Genomic DNA, 15,541 nt, shown 5'->3' on the forward strand with positions numbered 1-15,541 from the left:
CTATACCAAAGCATAACTGTTTACCTTTATATATTATCTATCATCGTAAATAGTAAGTTAATTTTGTGAATTGCGTCTTGTTGATTGTGGTTGCTATGATATGTTGACGATGAGAAACGTCCCTGAAATAGATGATAAAAATGATATCTGGAACATATACGGAAAAACAACCGGAATAGCTATTGCGGAACTCGACCATTGTCTTGTCCAGCTGAGTGCATTGATATAAATATTGTTTATGTTTCTAGAAAAAAGTTATTTTTTAACCTGACAGTTCTGTTGGAAGTTCTGACATCTCACAATAAAACATGTTGTTTATTTGTTGTTTTTTTTGTAGAATATAGATAAAAGTGTGACTGGTCATTTTATTTACTTTTGACCACTGATTCATGTGTCTGTTATATGTTGATATTACAGGATGGAGAGACACCATTACTGTGCGCGGCTGAGAGAGGACACCTAGAGATGGTGATATACCTCGTCAGTAACGGCAGTCAATTAGACGCTACATCCACGGTAATGATACATATTATATAATCACCTTACCCTGACCAAACACCACTTTATACAGAATCTACACAAAGTCGTGTTGTTAATCAGACAGGTTTAATGGACAATAAATAATTGTTAAAATTATATAAAGTGGGGCCTCATTTTATTCGTAACTCAGAACTGAATCAGATTGTTGAGGTTTAATTTTGTTTCTTGACAAAAAATTATTTTGTAAACTACTAATATAATTCTACAGATTTAATGTAAAACATCTTTTGAAAATAAGAAATATTTAACAGAATTATATAAAGTGGGGTCTATTTTTCTTGTCTCTTCGTACTCGTTCTAATGTTTTCTTGATTTTTTTTTTCTAAACTTTTAATAATTCTACGTAATCATTGTTAATCAGTCAAATTTAAATTGACAAGAAATATAAATTTGTTAGAATTATATAAAGTGGGGTCTCATTTTATTTGTCTTGTGCAGCTGAGTCCATTGATATAAATATTGTTTATGTTTCTAGAAAAAAGTTATTTTTTAACCTAACAGTTCTGATGGAAGTTCTGACATCTCCCAATAAAACATTCTGTTTATTTGTTGTTTATGTAGAATATAAATACAAGTGTTACAAACTGGTCATTTTATTCAGTTTTGACCACTAATTCATGTGATATATATTTTTTTTTATCTATTACACCACACTGTCCAGTTTATGACACAAGTTTTGATGTCTGTTATATGTTGATATTACAGGGTGGAGTGACACCATTAATGTTTGCTGCTGTGGGAGGACACCTGGAGGTGGTGACGTACCTCGTCACTCATGGCAGTCAATTAGACGCTACATCCACGGTAATGATAGATATAATCACCTTACTCTGACATAACACCACTTTATACAGAATCTACACAAAATCATGTTGTTAATCAGACAGGTTTAATTGACGACTAATATGTGTTAGAATTATATAAAGTGGGGCCTCATTTTAATCGTAACACAGAACTGAATCAGATAGTGAAGGTTTTATTTTGTTTCATGATGAAATATTAATATTACTTGTTTTAATATTTCTTAAAAAAAAGTTTTTTTTAAACTGTTGATCATTCTACTTAATCATTGTTAATCAGACAGATTTAATAAACAACAAATATTTAATAGAAATATTTAAAGTGGGGTCTCATTTTATTTGTCTTGCCCAGCTGAGTCCATTGATATAAATATTGTTTATGTTTCTAGAAAAAAGTTATTTTTACCTGACATTTCTGATGGAAGTTCTGACATCTCACAATAAAACATGTTCTTTATTTGTTTTTTATGTAGAATATAAATAAAAGTGTAACTGGTCATTTTATTGAGTTTTGACCACTGATTCATGTGATATATATTTTATTCATATTTATTACACAACATTGTCCAGTTTATGACACAAATAATGATGTCTGTTATATGTTGATATTACAGAGAGGAGAGACACCATTAATGTGGGCTGTCTGGGGAGGACACCAGGAGGTGATGACGTACCTCGTCACTCAGGGCAGTCAGTTAGAAGCTACAGACGAGGTGATGATAGATATAATCAACTTACTCTGACCAAACACCACTTTATACAGATTCTACAAAAAATCATGTTGTAAAACAGACAGGTTTAATGGACAACAAATATGTGTTAGAATTATATAAAGTGGGGCCTCATTTTATTCGTAACACAGAACTGAATCAGATTCTTAAGGTTTTATTTTGTTTCCTGATGAAAAATTATTTTGTTTACATCTGATTTTAATGAGATATTAACGATAACAAGTTGTGTTAACATCTTTAGTCAGATAATGTTAATTCTACAGATCTAATGTTAAACATCTTTTAAAAATAATAAATACTTGACAGAATTATATAAAGTGGGGTCTTATTTTTCTTGTTTCTTCGTACTGAATCAGAAAATATTACTCGCTTTAATGTTTCTTGAAAAGTGAAAGTTTTTTTTTCAACTTTGATCATTCTACTGAATCAGCATAAAATCATGTTGTTTATCATTCATGTTAAATGGACAACAAATACTTGTGAGACTTAAATAAAGTGAGGGTTGCTATTATTTGACTTGATACACTTATATAATTAAAAGTTTACTATTTTTTTACCTGTTTTGTTTCACTGAATCAGAAAATATACATTGAATTTATATATCTTAATCTACCATTTAATAGTTTATACACAAATATAATTGGCTATTTTCTTACCCGATGTTATATTTCTTATATTTGGTAAATTGTTTGACTCCTCTCATGATTTTGTTATCACACGTCACCATTAACATGTTTATTTTTTTTATATTGATATAGGATGGACAAACAGCTTTACATCTTGCTGCTGAGAAGAAAGGGATTGATGCAACAAAATGGTTGATAGATCAAGGATGCAGTCCTTGGGTGAAATCAAAACAGGTAATATTCAGTTTCTATCTTATTAGATAGATAGATATGTTATTCTCTAAAAACTAAATTCAAGTCAACAGAGAAAGTACAATTACAATATAAATACAAATACAATAGTTGAGGGTGAACAAATGCAGATAATATATAATAAAGTACAACTTTATGATGAAATACCTGTATATAAACAGGTTAAACTAAATACATTGTATGAAGAAATCAGTCTGTGCTTAACGTTTACATGGAGGGACTAACCTTTTTATTAATACACTTAATGAATGAACACAGTTTTCTTAAAACTGATTGTTTTTTTTTATTAGGGGACAGCCTAGGCTACTATACTTATATGTCAATAAATGGATACAGTGCTGTAGATTATGCATTAAAAAGTAATAGTCTCTTTTATCAAAACTACCATATAATCATACTCCAGCAACACACCTTACACCAAACATACTCTTTTTAACAAAACTACTATCTAATCACATTCCACCAACACACCCTACACCAATCATACTCTTTTATCTAAACTACTATCTAATCATACTCCAGCAACACACCTTACACCAATCATACACTATTAACAAACTTACCATATAATCATTCTCCAGCAACACATCTTACTACCATCTAATCACATTCCACCAACACACCTTACACCAATCATACACTTTTAACAAAACTACCATTTAATCATACTCCAGCAACACATCTTACACTACCATCTTATCACATTTCACCAACACACCCTACACCAATCATTCAATAATTTCTTTAACAGCAAAATCTCAAATATTATTCATTGATCTCTTTATAATGACACTTCATATTTGTTGTTGGTTTAGGTTCACTGGTTTTTAATTTCAAGTATATATAAATAAGACAACATTCTGCATTGCATAGGTAAAATTAATGCAACAGTTACATATTATTTAAGGTTTTGCAGTTTTGAAATAAAAGATATATATGTGTATAATTAATGAAAGATTATTTGATTGTATTTCAGGGTCAGACTCCTTATGATCTGGTAACAATATCAAAGTATTCGTCTGAAGAGAAGAAGAAAGAAGTGATGGACTTCCTTAAGGTAAATAGTCTTGTCTTACTTTAAAAGATATTCACAGATTATAAGAGATAAAATAGACTTGGTACAAAGAAATTACAATAAAATGGTTGCCTGTAGTTTTCAATGTCATTGTAATATTTGTTGTCAGTTAACAATGTAAGTTAACAATTCCAAGCTTGTTGCCTAATAAACATGTTGGCATATGTGAAAGACAAATGTTTAAAATCTGTGTTCTCATCTGTTTGATGTCTCTTATTTTTTGTGTCATCAGCTTGGTATCTCCTAGGTATATAAATCACATCATCTCCTTTTATGTATATATAATGCGTACCTAGTATTCAACTTTTAATCATAACTTTGTAACCACTGAAGATTTTTTGTTGCAACAAGCAGTTAAAGAAAGATGAATAAATTGTCTATAACAAAGAACCAATAATGTAGTTCAAATTAAGTTCACTTGTTAACTATCAATTGATAAAAACAGCTTAATTTTAAATGAAACAACATAACGTGAAATTTTGCCCATTTTCAGCGTGTATTTTAGTGGGTTTTTTTCGAAACGGTAACACCTATACGTGATATTTGACATTCATTGTAAAACCCTACATTCTCTTCTTCAGTTCAAAGATGTATTACTTATGTTAAGTTTATCTTCTTGTCTTTACAAGCCTATAACATAGACCCATTATGAAATGAACATCTGATCTTGGCTAGGCCGTTAGGTAAAAAATTTAGAAAGCTGTGACAATTGAAAAATGAAGAATTTGTTGGAATAGGTAAGGATTTTGAATTGGTGGTCTGACACCTTTAAAGCAAATAACGGTGAATCTCAAAAATCAGAAAACAATTGATTTTTTTTCTTAACTGATCATTTCAAAGAAAGGTAGCCACATAACCTGCATTACAACACATATTGCCAGATTGGAGCCTTAAATCTGAAAACCTAAATATGTGCTATTTTCTTGCAATTAAACAATGGGAGAAATAAAACATACTTTAAGAAATGATGCATTTTCTCCATTAAGAGTATGGTTGATAACACTACTATTTTCGAACTTGGCAAAAACTGCTTCTGAAAAAAAAAAAAAAAATTGAAAAAGGACATCACATTACAAATCATTAGTAAAATATTGTTTGTCGTCCATTATTTGGGCTTTAGGATTTATGACCGAAGTCACCATCACACAACTCAAGTGTTAGTTAGTGTGGGTTGTATCATCAGCCTCGGGTCAAACGAACAACTCGAAAATATGTATTCCGTACTTCTCTATAAAGAATAATGTGTCTGACGTATGTATTTCTTGATCTTTTATGCATTTTCCAAATATTATGTGCAAATAGTTATCAAAGGTACCAGGCTTATAATTTTATACGCCAGACATGCGTTTCGTGTACATAAGACTCATCAGTGACGCTCAGATAAAAAAAGTTGGAAAGCCAAAACAAGTACAAAGTTGAAGAGCACTGAGGACCAAAAATTCCAAAAAGTTGTGCCAAATACGGCTAACGTAATTTATGTCTGGGATAAGAAAATCCTAAGTATTTCGAATAATTTAAATTTTTGCAACCAGTAAATTTTTTAAAATGACCAAATAATTGATATTCATGTCAACACTGAAGTACTGACTACTGGGCTGGTGATACTCTCGGGGACGAAACGTCCACCAGCAGTGGCATCTCCCCAGTGGTGTAAATAGTTATCATTGTAACCAGGCTTATAATTTTATACACCAGACATGCATTTCATCTGCATGAGACTCATCAGTGACGCTCAGATCAAAAAAGTTTGAAAGCCAAAACAAGTACAAAGTTGAAGAGCAATTATGGGCAAATTTGAAATTTTTCTTAAAATCATTATTTTCATAGACACAAATGGGCCTTTAAAATATATGTATTAAACTATTTGACAAGTTTTCACATGGGGCATGATAGTTTATAGCATATTTTTCTTTTGTAGAATGTCATGTCAAAGACATCCCCAGAAGTTACTCCTGACACCCATTTACAGGAACCTGCAGCACCAGTAGTTGAAGGTAATCATCTAGTATTAATTATTCAGATACTGGCTGAAATTATTTATAATTACTTGTTTCTAATATACGGAAACCTTGATAGCTGCTTATAATGTTATAATGAAAAATGATGAAAAAACCAACAAAATGATGGGAAAAGTGAAGTAGGCTATTGATGACAGATCACATTAACTTTAAAATCATTCTCCTCTGATTTATACTTTCCTCAACGTGTTGAATATATTTTTGATAATCATTCTTACTTTTTTCTCTCACAAGGCATGTGACGTCAATATCATCCTTACTTGTTTCTCTCACAAGGCATGTGACGTCAATATGATTCTCACTTGTTCCCCTCACAAATCATGTGACGTCAATATCATCCTTACTTGTTTCTCTCACAAGGCATGTGACATGTGAAACTACTGGGCCAAATTTAACCAAACTTTGCCACAATCATCATTGGGGTATCTAGTTTAAAAAATGTGTCTGGAGACCCGGCCAACCAACCAAGATGGCCACCATGGCTAAAATTAGAACATAGGAGTAAAATGTAGATTTTGGCTTATATCTCTGAAACCAAAGTATTTAGGGCAAATCTGACATGGGGGTAAAATTGTTTATCAGGTCAAGATCTATCTGCCCTGAAATTTTCAGATGAATTGGAGAACCTGTTGTTGGGTTGATGCCACTGAATTGGTAATTTTAAATTTTTTTTGAGGTTTTTGGTTATTATTTTGAATATTATTATAGATAGAGATAAACTGGAAACATCATAATGTTCAGCAAAGTAATATCAACAAATGAGTCAACTTGACCAAAATGGTCAGTTGACCCCTTAAGGAGTTATTTCCCTTTATAGTCAATTTTTAACAATTTTCATTAATTTGGTAAATTTTTGTAAATTTTTACAAAATATTTTCCTCTGTAACGAAAGGGCCAAGTTTATTATAGATTGTTAGGAGCAAGAATTTCAGTACATAAAGATCTACAAACACATCACCATCACCAAAACACAATTTTGTCATGAATACATCTGTGTAATTTGTTTATTATGCACATAGACCAAGGTGAGTGACACAGGCTCTTAAGAGCCTCTAATTTTTTATACGACCGCAGGAATATCATATCTGCGGGCTAAAGTTGAAGGTTCTTCCACAGAAATAGATACTGTCTTGAGACTTTGAGCTGTGCTCAACTTTTATATTCCATATTTTGTATGGGTGCAATTTCAAAACTTGAATTAAAGTTCAGACTGTTGGTTTGCTTGACAATACATATTTTGAACAGAAATCAGTGCATGGAGTATGCTAACTGAATACAAAATATAATCATTTTGATATTTTAAGTCAACTTACACGCTAAACAAAATTTTGTATTACTACAATTACAGATAAAATCAGAGATAATGCAGACAGAATCATACAGGACATACAAATCAGTCAAATTTTAGATCATATGATGACACATCTGGTGATATCAGTAGATGACAGACGCTGTATTGAACAACATGCGGGACAAGATGATCAAAACAAAGCATTGCTGGATATTGTGATTAAAAGAAAAGAACCTGTGTACAGTGTATTTGTTGATGGATTACTTAATTATGGATACGAAGATATCGCTAATGATTTGAAATGTGATACACAGGAAACGAGTCCAAGTACAACATTAGTATCTGCTGAAAATGAAGGTATGGCTGAAGGGTTTATTATAAACACAAGCAAATATGTTGATACTGAAATTATAATACTTTGGTATAACTGGATGCTCTTTTAACTTAGTCATTCAAAATAGAGGTGTGCAACAGTTCCCCAGCTGCTTTGGGATTTTTTTTTGTATTGTTTGAACCATGTGTATATCAAATATCACCACTGATCACTGCATGATAAGAATTGTTTTCACATTAAGGTAAACACATCTTCACGACATCTAGTTCAAAAAGCGTATCTGGTGGTGTCTGTAAAATTTTCGACGGGATCATGATTTCCACTTCACCATTTGGAACTCTTGATTAAATAGCTTTTTAGCTCACCTGGCCCAAAGGGCCAAGTGAGCTTTTCCCATCACTTTGCGTCCAGCGTCCGTCATCGTCCGTTGTCGTCGTCTGTCGTCGTTAACTTTTACAAAAATCTTCTCCTCTGAAACTACTGGGCCAAATAAAACCAAACTTGGCCACAATCATCATTGGGTTATCTAGTTAAAATAATGTGTGGCGTGACCCGGCCAACAAACTAAGATGGCCGCCATGGCTAAAAATAGAACATAGGGGTAAAATGAAGTTTTTGGGTTATAACTCAAAAACCAAAGCATTTAGAGCAAATCTTAAATGGGGGTAAAATTGTTTATCAGGTCAAGATCTATCTCCCCTGAAATTTTCAGATGAATCAGACAACCCGTTGTTGGGTTGCTGCCCCTGAATTGATAATTTTAAGGAAATTTTGCTGTTTTTTGTTATTATCTTGAATATCATTATAGATAGAGATAAACTGTTAGCAGCAATAATGTTCAGCAAAGTAAGATTTACAAATAAGTCAACGTGACCGAAATGGTCAGTTGACCCCTTTAGGAGTTATTGCCCTTTTTTGTCCATTTTTCGTAAATCTTAGTTATCTTTTACAAAAATCTTTTCCTCTGAAACTACTGGGACAAATTATTCCAAACTTGGCCACAATCATAATTGGGGTATCATGTTTAAAAAATATCTGGCGTGACCCGACCAACCAACCAAGATGGCCGCCATGGCTAAAAATAGAACATAGGAGTAAAATTCAGTTTTTGGCTTATAACTCAAAAACCAAAGCATTTAGAGCAAATCTGACGTGGGGTAAATTGTTCATCAGGTCAAGATCTATCTGCCCTGAAATTTTCAGATGAATCGAACAACTCATTGTTGGGTTGCTGCCCCTGAATTGATAATTTTAAGGACATTTTGCTGTTTTGGGTTATTATCTTGAATATTATTATACATAGAGATAAACTGTAAACAGCAATAATGTTCAGCAAAGTAAGATCTACAAATAAGTCAACATGACCAAAATGGTCAGTTGACCACTTTAGGAGTTATTGCCCATTATATTCAATTTTTAACCATTTTTTGTAAATCTTAGTAATCTTTTAGAAAAATCTCCTCCTCTGAAACTACTGGGCCAAATTTAACCAAACTTGGCCATAATCATCATTGGGGTATCTAGTTAAAAAAATGTGTCCGGCAACTCGGCCAACAAACCAAGATGGCCGCCATGGCTAAAAATAGAACATAGGGGTAAAATGCAGTTTTTGGCTTATAACTCAAAAACCAAAGCATTTAGAGCAAATCTTAAATGGGGGTAAAATTGTTTATCAGGTCAAGATCTATCTCCCCTGAAATTTTCAGATAAATCGAACAACCCGTTGTTGGGGTTGCTGCCCCTGAATTGATAATTTTAAGGAAATTTTGCTGTTTTTGGTTATTATCTTGAATATTATTATAGATAGAGATAAACTGTAAACAGCAATAATGTTCAGCAAAGTAAGATCTACAAATAAGTCAACATGACCAAAATGGTCAGTTGACCACTGTAGGAGTTATTGCCCTTTATAGTCAATTTTTAACCATTTTTCGTAAATCTTAGTAATCTTTTAGAAAATCTTCTCCTCTGAAACTACTGGGCCAAATTTAACCAAACTTAGCCAAAATTGAGGTATCTTGTTAAAAAAATGTGTCCGGCAACTCGGCCAACAAACCAAGATGGCCGCCATGGCTAAAAATAGAACATGGGGGTAAAATGCAGTTTTTGGCTTATAACTCAAAAACCAAAGCATTAAGAGCAAATCTGACAGGAAGTAAAATTGTTGATCAGGTCACGATCTATCTGCCCTGGAATTTTCAGATGAATTGGATAATCGGTTGTTAGGTTGCTGCCCCTGAATTGGTAATTTTGAGGAAATTTTGCTGGTTTTTTTTGTTATCTTGAATATTATTATAGATAGAGATAAACTGTAAACAGCAATAATGTACAGCAAAGTAAGAACTAAAAATAAGTCACTATGAGCAAAATAGTCAATTGACCCCCTAAGGAGTTATTGCCCTTCATAGTCAATTTTTAACAATTTTCTTAAAATTTGAAAATTTTCAATAACATTTTCCACAGAAAGTACTGTTATAGATAGAGATAATTGTAAGCAGCAAGAATGTTTAGTAAAGTAAGATCTACAAACACATCACCATCACCAAAACACAATTTTGTCATGAATCCATCTGTGTCCATTGTTTAATATTCACATCTAGACCAAGGTGAGCGACACAGGCTCTTTAGAGCCTCTAGTTTATGAGCAACATCCCTCTTTCAAGGAAATCATGATAGGAAACAAGTTCTGGAATATCGTATTAACTGGGAGATATATACTCCTTATATATGCAGACACTGCTGGAATGTTGTTACATAGAAATGGAAAGTTCCCAATTGTCGTTAAGCCTTGTAACAACAAAGCCATATTATTTAACTAAAATACAACTTGTGAACCTTCTGGTCTCTGTTTGAGAGTTGTTTAATTGGCAATCAAACTGCATCTCTACTATTACAATTGCTTAAAATGTTTTGTTCTTGATTCATATAGTTTACTGAGCAAGGGGCAATTCACAATCTGTTGGGGATCTTTTTAGTCATCATTTTAATTTTGTTGTTTTCAATGATGTATCAGCATGATCAGTAACCAAGGATTTGTTCCAACTCTTGTAAGCTTCATTTCCGTTTCATTCCTCTTTTGCGATATCATAGATACATTTGACATGACAAGTGGGTTAGAAAATATTCCTTATCATATCAGACATCCTACAGTTTTTGTTGAAGCTAGTGCTGTAAGGGTGGAGTATTGTTGACTGTTTTTTCTCTTTCTCTTTTTTATCTCGTGCTTCAAAGAAGCTCATTTTTATCAAGAGTCAACTACTCAGTATGGGATTGCAATTAAACGTGGATACATTATTTTGTGTAATTAAAGTAAGACTCCTATTAATTTGTGTGAAAAATAATTTAGACTTAAAAATATAAAAAGTGGTTTCTGGCTGAACTTAAATGAATGTGGGGTCATATATAACGAGGGATAAATTTCCATTGATTTTGAGGTCACAATGGCTGAGATGATAGCATTGTCTGAAAGCCATCTTTACCTTAAGTATTTAACAATTCTATCATTTTGTTTAGTTTCTTATCACAAAATGGTGTTTTTTTCTGTATAATCCATACAAAATTTGTCATTTTGTCACGTCCTTTAGCTTGACAAAATGCGTGGTGATCTATCATTTTTATTATATTTTTCAACATATATCAATAGATACTACGTTTTGGCAAAATATGAACAAATTCCATCATTTTTATTTTAGACTCCCATACCACCTTACGGTCCAAATGAGATCACTTTAAACTGTTTTCCTTTAGTTGGTATTGGTTATCTGATCATTGCCTTCTAAAAGATTTTTGAATTTCTGTTTGCCATAGTATATTGTGTCTTTCGTTACATCTGCTTTGATTTTTTCTTTCATCAGCTTTCAGGGAACAGTTTGATAAAGGCCAGATTGTTTAATTTTGTTTTTGAAGTTTGTATGATCAATTTTAGAATACTCTTAAATATTTTTTATTTCATTTTTTCATGCCTTACAAATGAAACACAAGAATAAAAAAAAAAGACCACAACACAACAAAACAATGCCTGGATGTACAGGTACAGTCACGTCTAAAGGATATTACCAAAAATGGACCAAACAGTAAACGTTAATAATTTACAAAAAACAAAAAAAAACTATAAAACGTAATTATGATGATAAACAACTTCAGTACTAGAACCTTACATCGCGACCATCATGTATTATTTGTGAAGTTGTTACGGACTATTGATCAACAAGGTCTTGGTATCTTCCGATGAAATTTTTTAGAAAAAGGACGAGATATTTGACATTGTGTAATATATTCTCAAAACCAAAACAAAAGTTCCTCATATTTTGTAGGCTTATCAGACTTGAATGTTCCATTGTATAAAGTTCGTATACAGAAGAATTATCTCAAGATCATCACTGATATACAACATGAAAACATAGTAGATCATCTAATATCAAGAGAGGTATTGTCAGTTGATGATGGGAAGAAGATAGATTCTGGTAAAACGCCACAGGAGAAGAATAGGACGTTAACTGACATGCTTTTATGTAAAAAGGAACAGGGATTTTTTGAATTTCTAAAAGCTCTACGCAAAGACCAAGTGTATGCAGATCTAGCAGATCAAATAGAAAAGACATTAGTTACGAGCACAGATATCTCAATCCTTCATAAATGCTTGAAATAAAATAAATGTATTTTTTCTTCATAAAAAAATCTTTACACGACAAAGTAAAAACAGCTAGGACAAACACCAGTAAACAATGAATAGAAGGAGCTATTGTCAATCTAATGTTCAATGATTTGGTCACTTAAACCATCAAAGTGAAGGAATCACAATATATTAGTGATAACAATCTTTTATATTATGTCATGTGTGAGTGTCATGCTTGGCAAAGAAAAAGCTTAAACATGTACCCCTTTTACGAGTACTGTAAATTCAGAAATTAATGCGAGGTTTTTATTATTGCGAAAAATGCGACTGAGTTGTAAACGCAACAATTAAAACTCGCATTTTGAAATATTTTATATGAATTTAACAGGATTTTTCTCAAAATCGTAAAAATTAAAATCGCATTTAAGTCTAAAATGACAAAATCGCAATAATAAATGCACGCAATAATTTCTGAATTTACAGTATTCATTCCTAAACACAAATCCCCCTATGAGTGGTCGTTCCATAACAGATATGATAATTATGAAGCAGTCGTGACATATTCTATATTCATATAAAATAATTTTAATGTATCTTAATACAATTATTGGGAACCAGTAATTTGAAAGTACATATGCACTACTGTTTTTTCAAAGGTCAAAACATATGGCTGTGCTGCATATTTTCAACATTTATATGCTTCAAACTTCCAAGAATTTTAACCTACATGTATACTGAAATTATGTATTTCCTTTCACTTAACATTTGGTCCTTCTCAGAATTTAATTTGGCCGCTATCCATGTGTATTCATACTGGTAAAGTTCCCAAGATGTGTCTTTTTGAGATGCAACATAGTATCATATCTGGCAACCAGTAGGTAAACAAAACATCTATCACTAGTAAATATCCTAAAAGAGGCTTTGTTTGTAAAACAGCTGTATTTACAAAGTGCAACCTAAAGGAAATGTCATAACTTGATACAATATACTATATGTACTATTTTGATAAATTTTGAATAACCTACATAGCTGCAATTAGGTTATTATCAATTTCATTTCAGTCATAATTGTGTATGTTAATCTCTTAAAGCTGTTAAATGTTACCTTAATAGTCAATTTAGGTTCAAATTTTAAGTCTAATGAATAATAAAGTATGCACATATGAAATAACTAGTTCAGTGACCGAATCTTGTCCTCAAGGTGTTTCTGAATTTTTTGACATTAGTTTGTTGTATATGGTGTTTATCAGACAGCTAGTTTTAAATGTACATAATGTCTCTTCATAAATATAGTTTTGAACAAAAATGCAACAATATGCTCTTATTATGTAAATATAATTGTTGCTACATAACATGGTATATTTCACAACTAATGTTTTTGACATAACGCATCTGTTCTGTTAAATAAACTTATCTTTCATCCATCAGAAAACAGATCAGTGATAATTGTTTGATTATATTATATTTTCAAATAGTTGAGAACATATCAAATGTCAGAAAACATTTGAAAACCTACTATTTTCAAATAATTAAATGTCGGGCCTGTACTAAGTCAGGCTATCTGCAGCATGTGTTGTTTGTTGGTATTTTAGCTCAACGCTATACAACTTCCTGCTTGATTTTACCTTTTATCACTTTATTCAATCATAACTGATGAGTCTTTTGCTAAAATTCATCAGAAGATACCAAGACCTTGTTAATAAATATTCCTTATCAACTTCACCAATAATACATGATGGCCTTGAAGTAAAGATTTACTGACGTTGTTTAACATCTTAATTACGTGTTGTAGTGTTCTTTTATTTGTCTTCGTAAATTACTTTTACTGTTTATCCCTTTTTTGTAATACCCTTTTGTGATCTTTTGGTGTGGCTCAGTACTTAAACATCCTGCCATTGTGTTATTGTGCTATGGTCATTGTTTTCTTGTATATTTTTGCCTATGTGCTTTGGTCTATATGCCATTTTGTTTTTCTTTGTTGACATATTTGTCTTTTTTTTATAGTGATTAATATTATAAAACAATGCTGTACCCCTATTTTTGACAGTTGAATTGTTTATCTATCATGTCTGTTTGTATTGTTCACACATTGTTGTCAATATAATGGAATTTTATGCGATTATCATACAAGTGAGAGGTTTAGCTAGCTATAGAACTAGGTTTACTTCACCATTTTATACATAAGGAAATGCCTGAACCAAGTCAGGAATATGACAGTTGTTTCCCATTCGTTTGATTTGTTTTAGCTTTTGATTTTACCATTTTATGAGGGCATTTTTCTTTTTGAATTTCATTGTATTTTTGATAGTTTACTTTTTTATAAACGACGAACACAATGACGTTCACAATAAGCCTGGAATCTTTTTGAGTTTTTTTTTTATGTTGTACGTCTGTTTAATTTGAAGGAGTCGAATGTGTATAATTTAAATTTCAATATTCATGGTCAGTTTTACAAAATTTAACCCCCTTTTCCTTTCATCGCCAATATCAAAATTTGTATATAAAAATAAGGAGATTTGATATGATTGCCAATTAAACAACTATCCACCAAAATTCAAATAAAGTGGAGGTAATCAATTATAGGCAACTGTGCGAGCTTCAACAGTAAGAAAAACCCATACCGTAAAGTCGGCTATAAAAGGCCCCAACATGACAAATATGAAACAATTCAATTGAGAAAACTAACGGCCTAAGTTATGACAAAACAATTTATAAAAAACTAATATGACAGACTTGAACCAACGACAACCACTGTACTACAGGCTCCTGACTTGGGACAGGCACATACAGAATGTGGCGGGGTTAAACATATTTGTGAGCCCTCAACCATCCCCTAACCTGGGACAGTGTTTCATAGTTATTTCAATTTCTTCCACTTATTCCTTTATTCCATTATTAACTATTTCTATTGGTTTTATGTGAACAAGTTTATATATTCTATAATATTTAATAGTGATTCGATTTTGTCAGATATGATTTTGTAACAATAATAATAGTCTGATTTCATGCTTGATAATTTTCTCCTTGTACTCAATTACTCCATACTTGTATAAAAACAATCCTAAGCCTGATTTGTCATAAATTTGTCAACCTTTTTCAATGTTCATACATTTTGCCTTCAAACTGTTTGCATTAGCACAACTGTTTTATTTTAAATACCTAGTGACTTTGTAACTTACAAATTTATTATGTTATGATATCGTTGTGTTTGTTGTTGATGTTATTACTGTAGCGATATATGTGTTTTAGTTGTATCTTTT

General features: G+C 31.8%; 1 protein-coding gene across 2 annotated transcripts in view; it reads left to right on the forward strand.

Annotated features, from left to right (window-relative positions):
- The window catches only part of LOC143052302 (uncharacterized), a 44,788-nt gene extending 32,232 nt beyond the window's left edge, over positions 1 to 12,556 (forward strand). For both annotated transcript variants that reach the window (XM_076225319.1, XM_076225318.1), the window contains 8 exons: positions 418 to 516; positions 1,246 to 1,344; positions 1,955 to 2,053; positions 2,830 to 2,931; positions 3,926 to 4,006; positions 5,943 to 6,018; positions 7,391 to 7,690; positions 11,981 to 12,556. In XM_076225319.1, coding sequence (XP_076081434.1) covers positions 418 to 516; positions 1,246 to 1,344; positions 1,955 to 2,053; positions 2,830 to 2,931; positions 3,926 to 4,006; positions 5,943 to 6,018; positions 7,391 to 7,690; positions 11,981 to 12,315 — 1,191 coding nt within the window. In that variant the 3' untranslated portion in view covers positions 12,316 to 12,556. The remainder of the gene's footprint in view (positions 1 to 417; positions 517 to 1,245; positions 1,345 to 1,954; positions 2,054 to 2,829; positions 2,932 to 3,925; positions 4,007 to 5,942; positions 6,019 to 7,390; positions 7,691 to 11,980) is intronic.
- Positions 12,557 to 15,541: the final 2,985 nt, after the last annotated feature.

Source organism: Mytilus galloprovincialis, chromosome 11 (assembly GCF_965363235.1).
Source record: "Mytilus galloprovincialis chromosome 11, xbMytGall1.hap1.1, whole genome shotgun sequence".
NCBI classification, from domain to species: domain Eukaryota; kingdom Metazoa; phylum Mollusca; class Bivalvia; order Mytilida; family Mytilidae; genus Mytilus; species Mytilus galloprovincialis.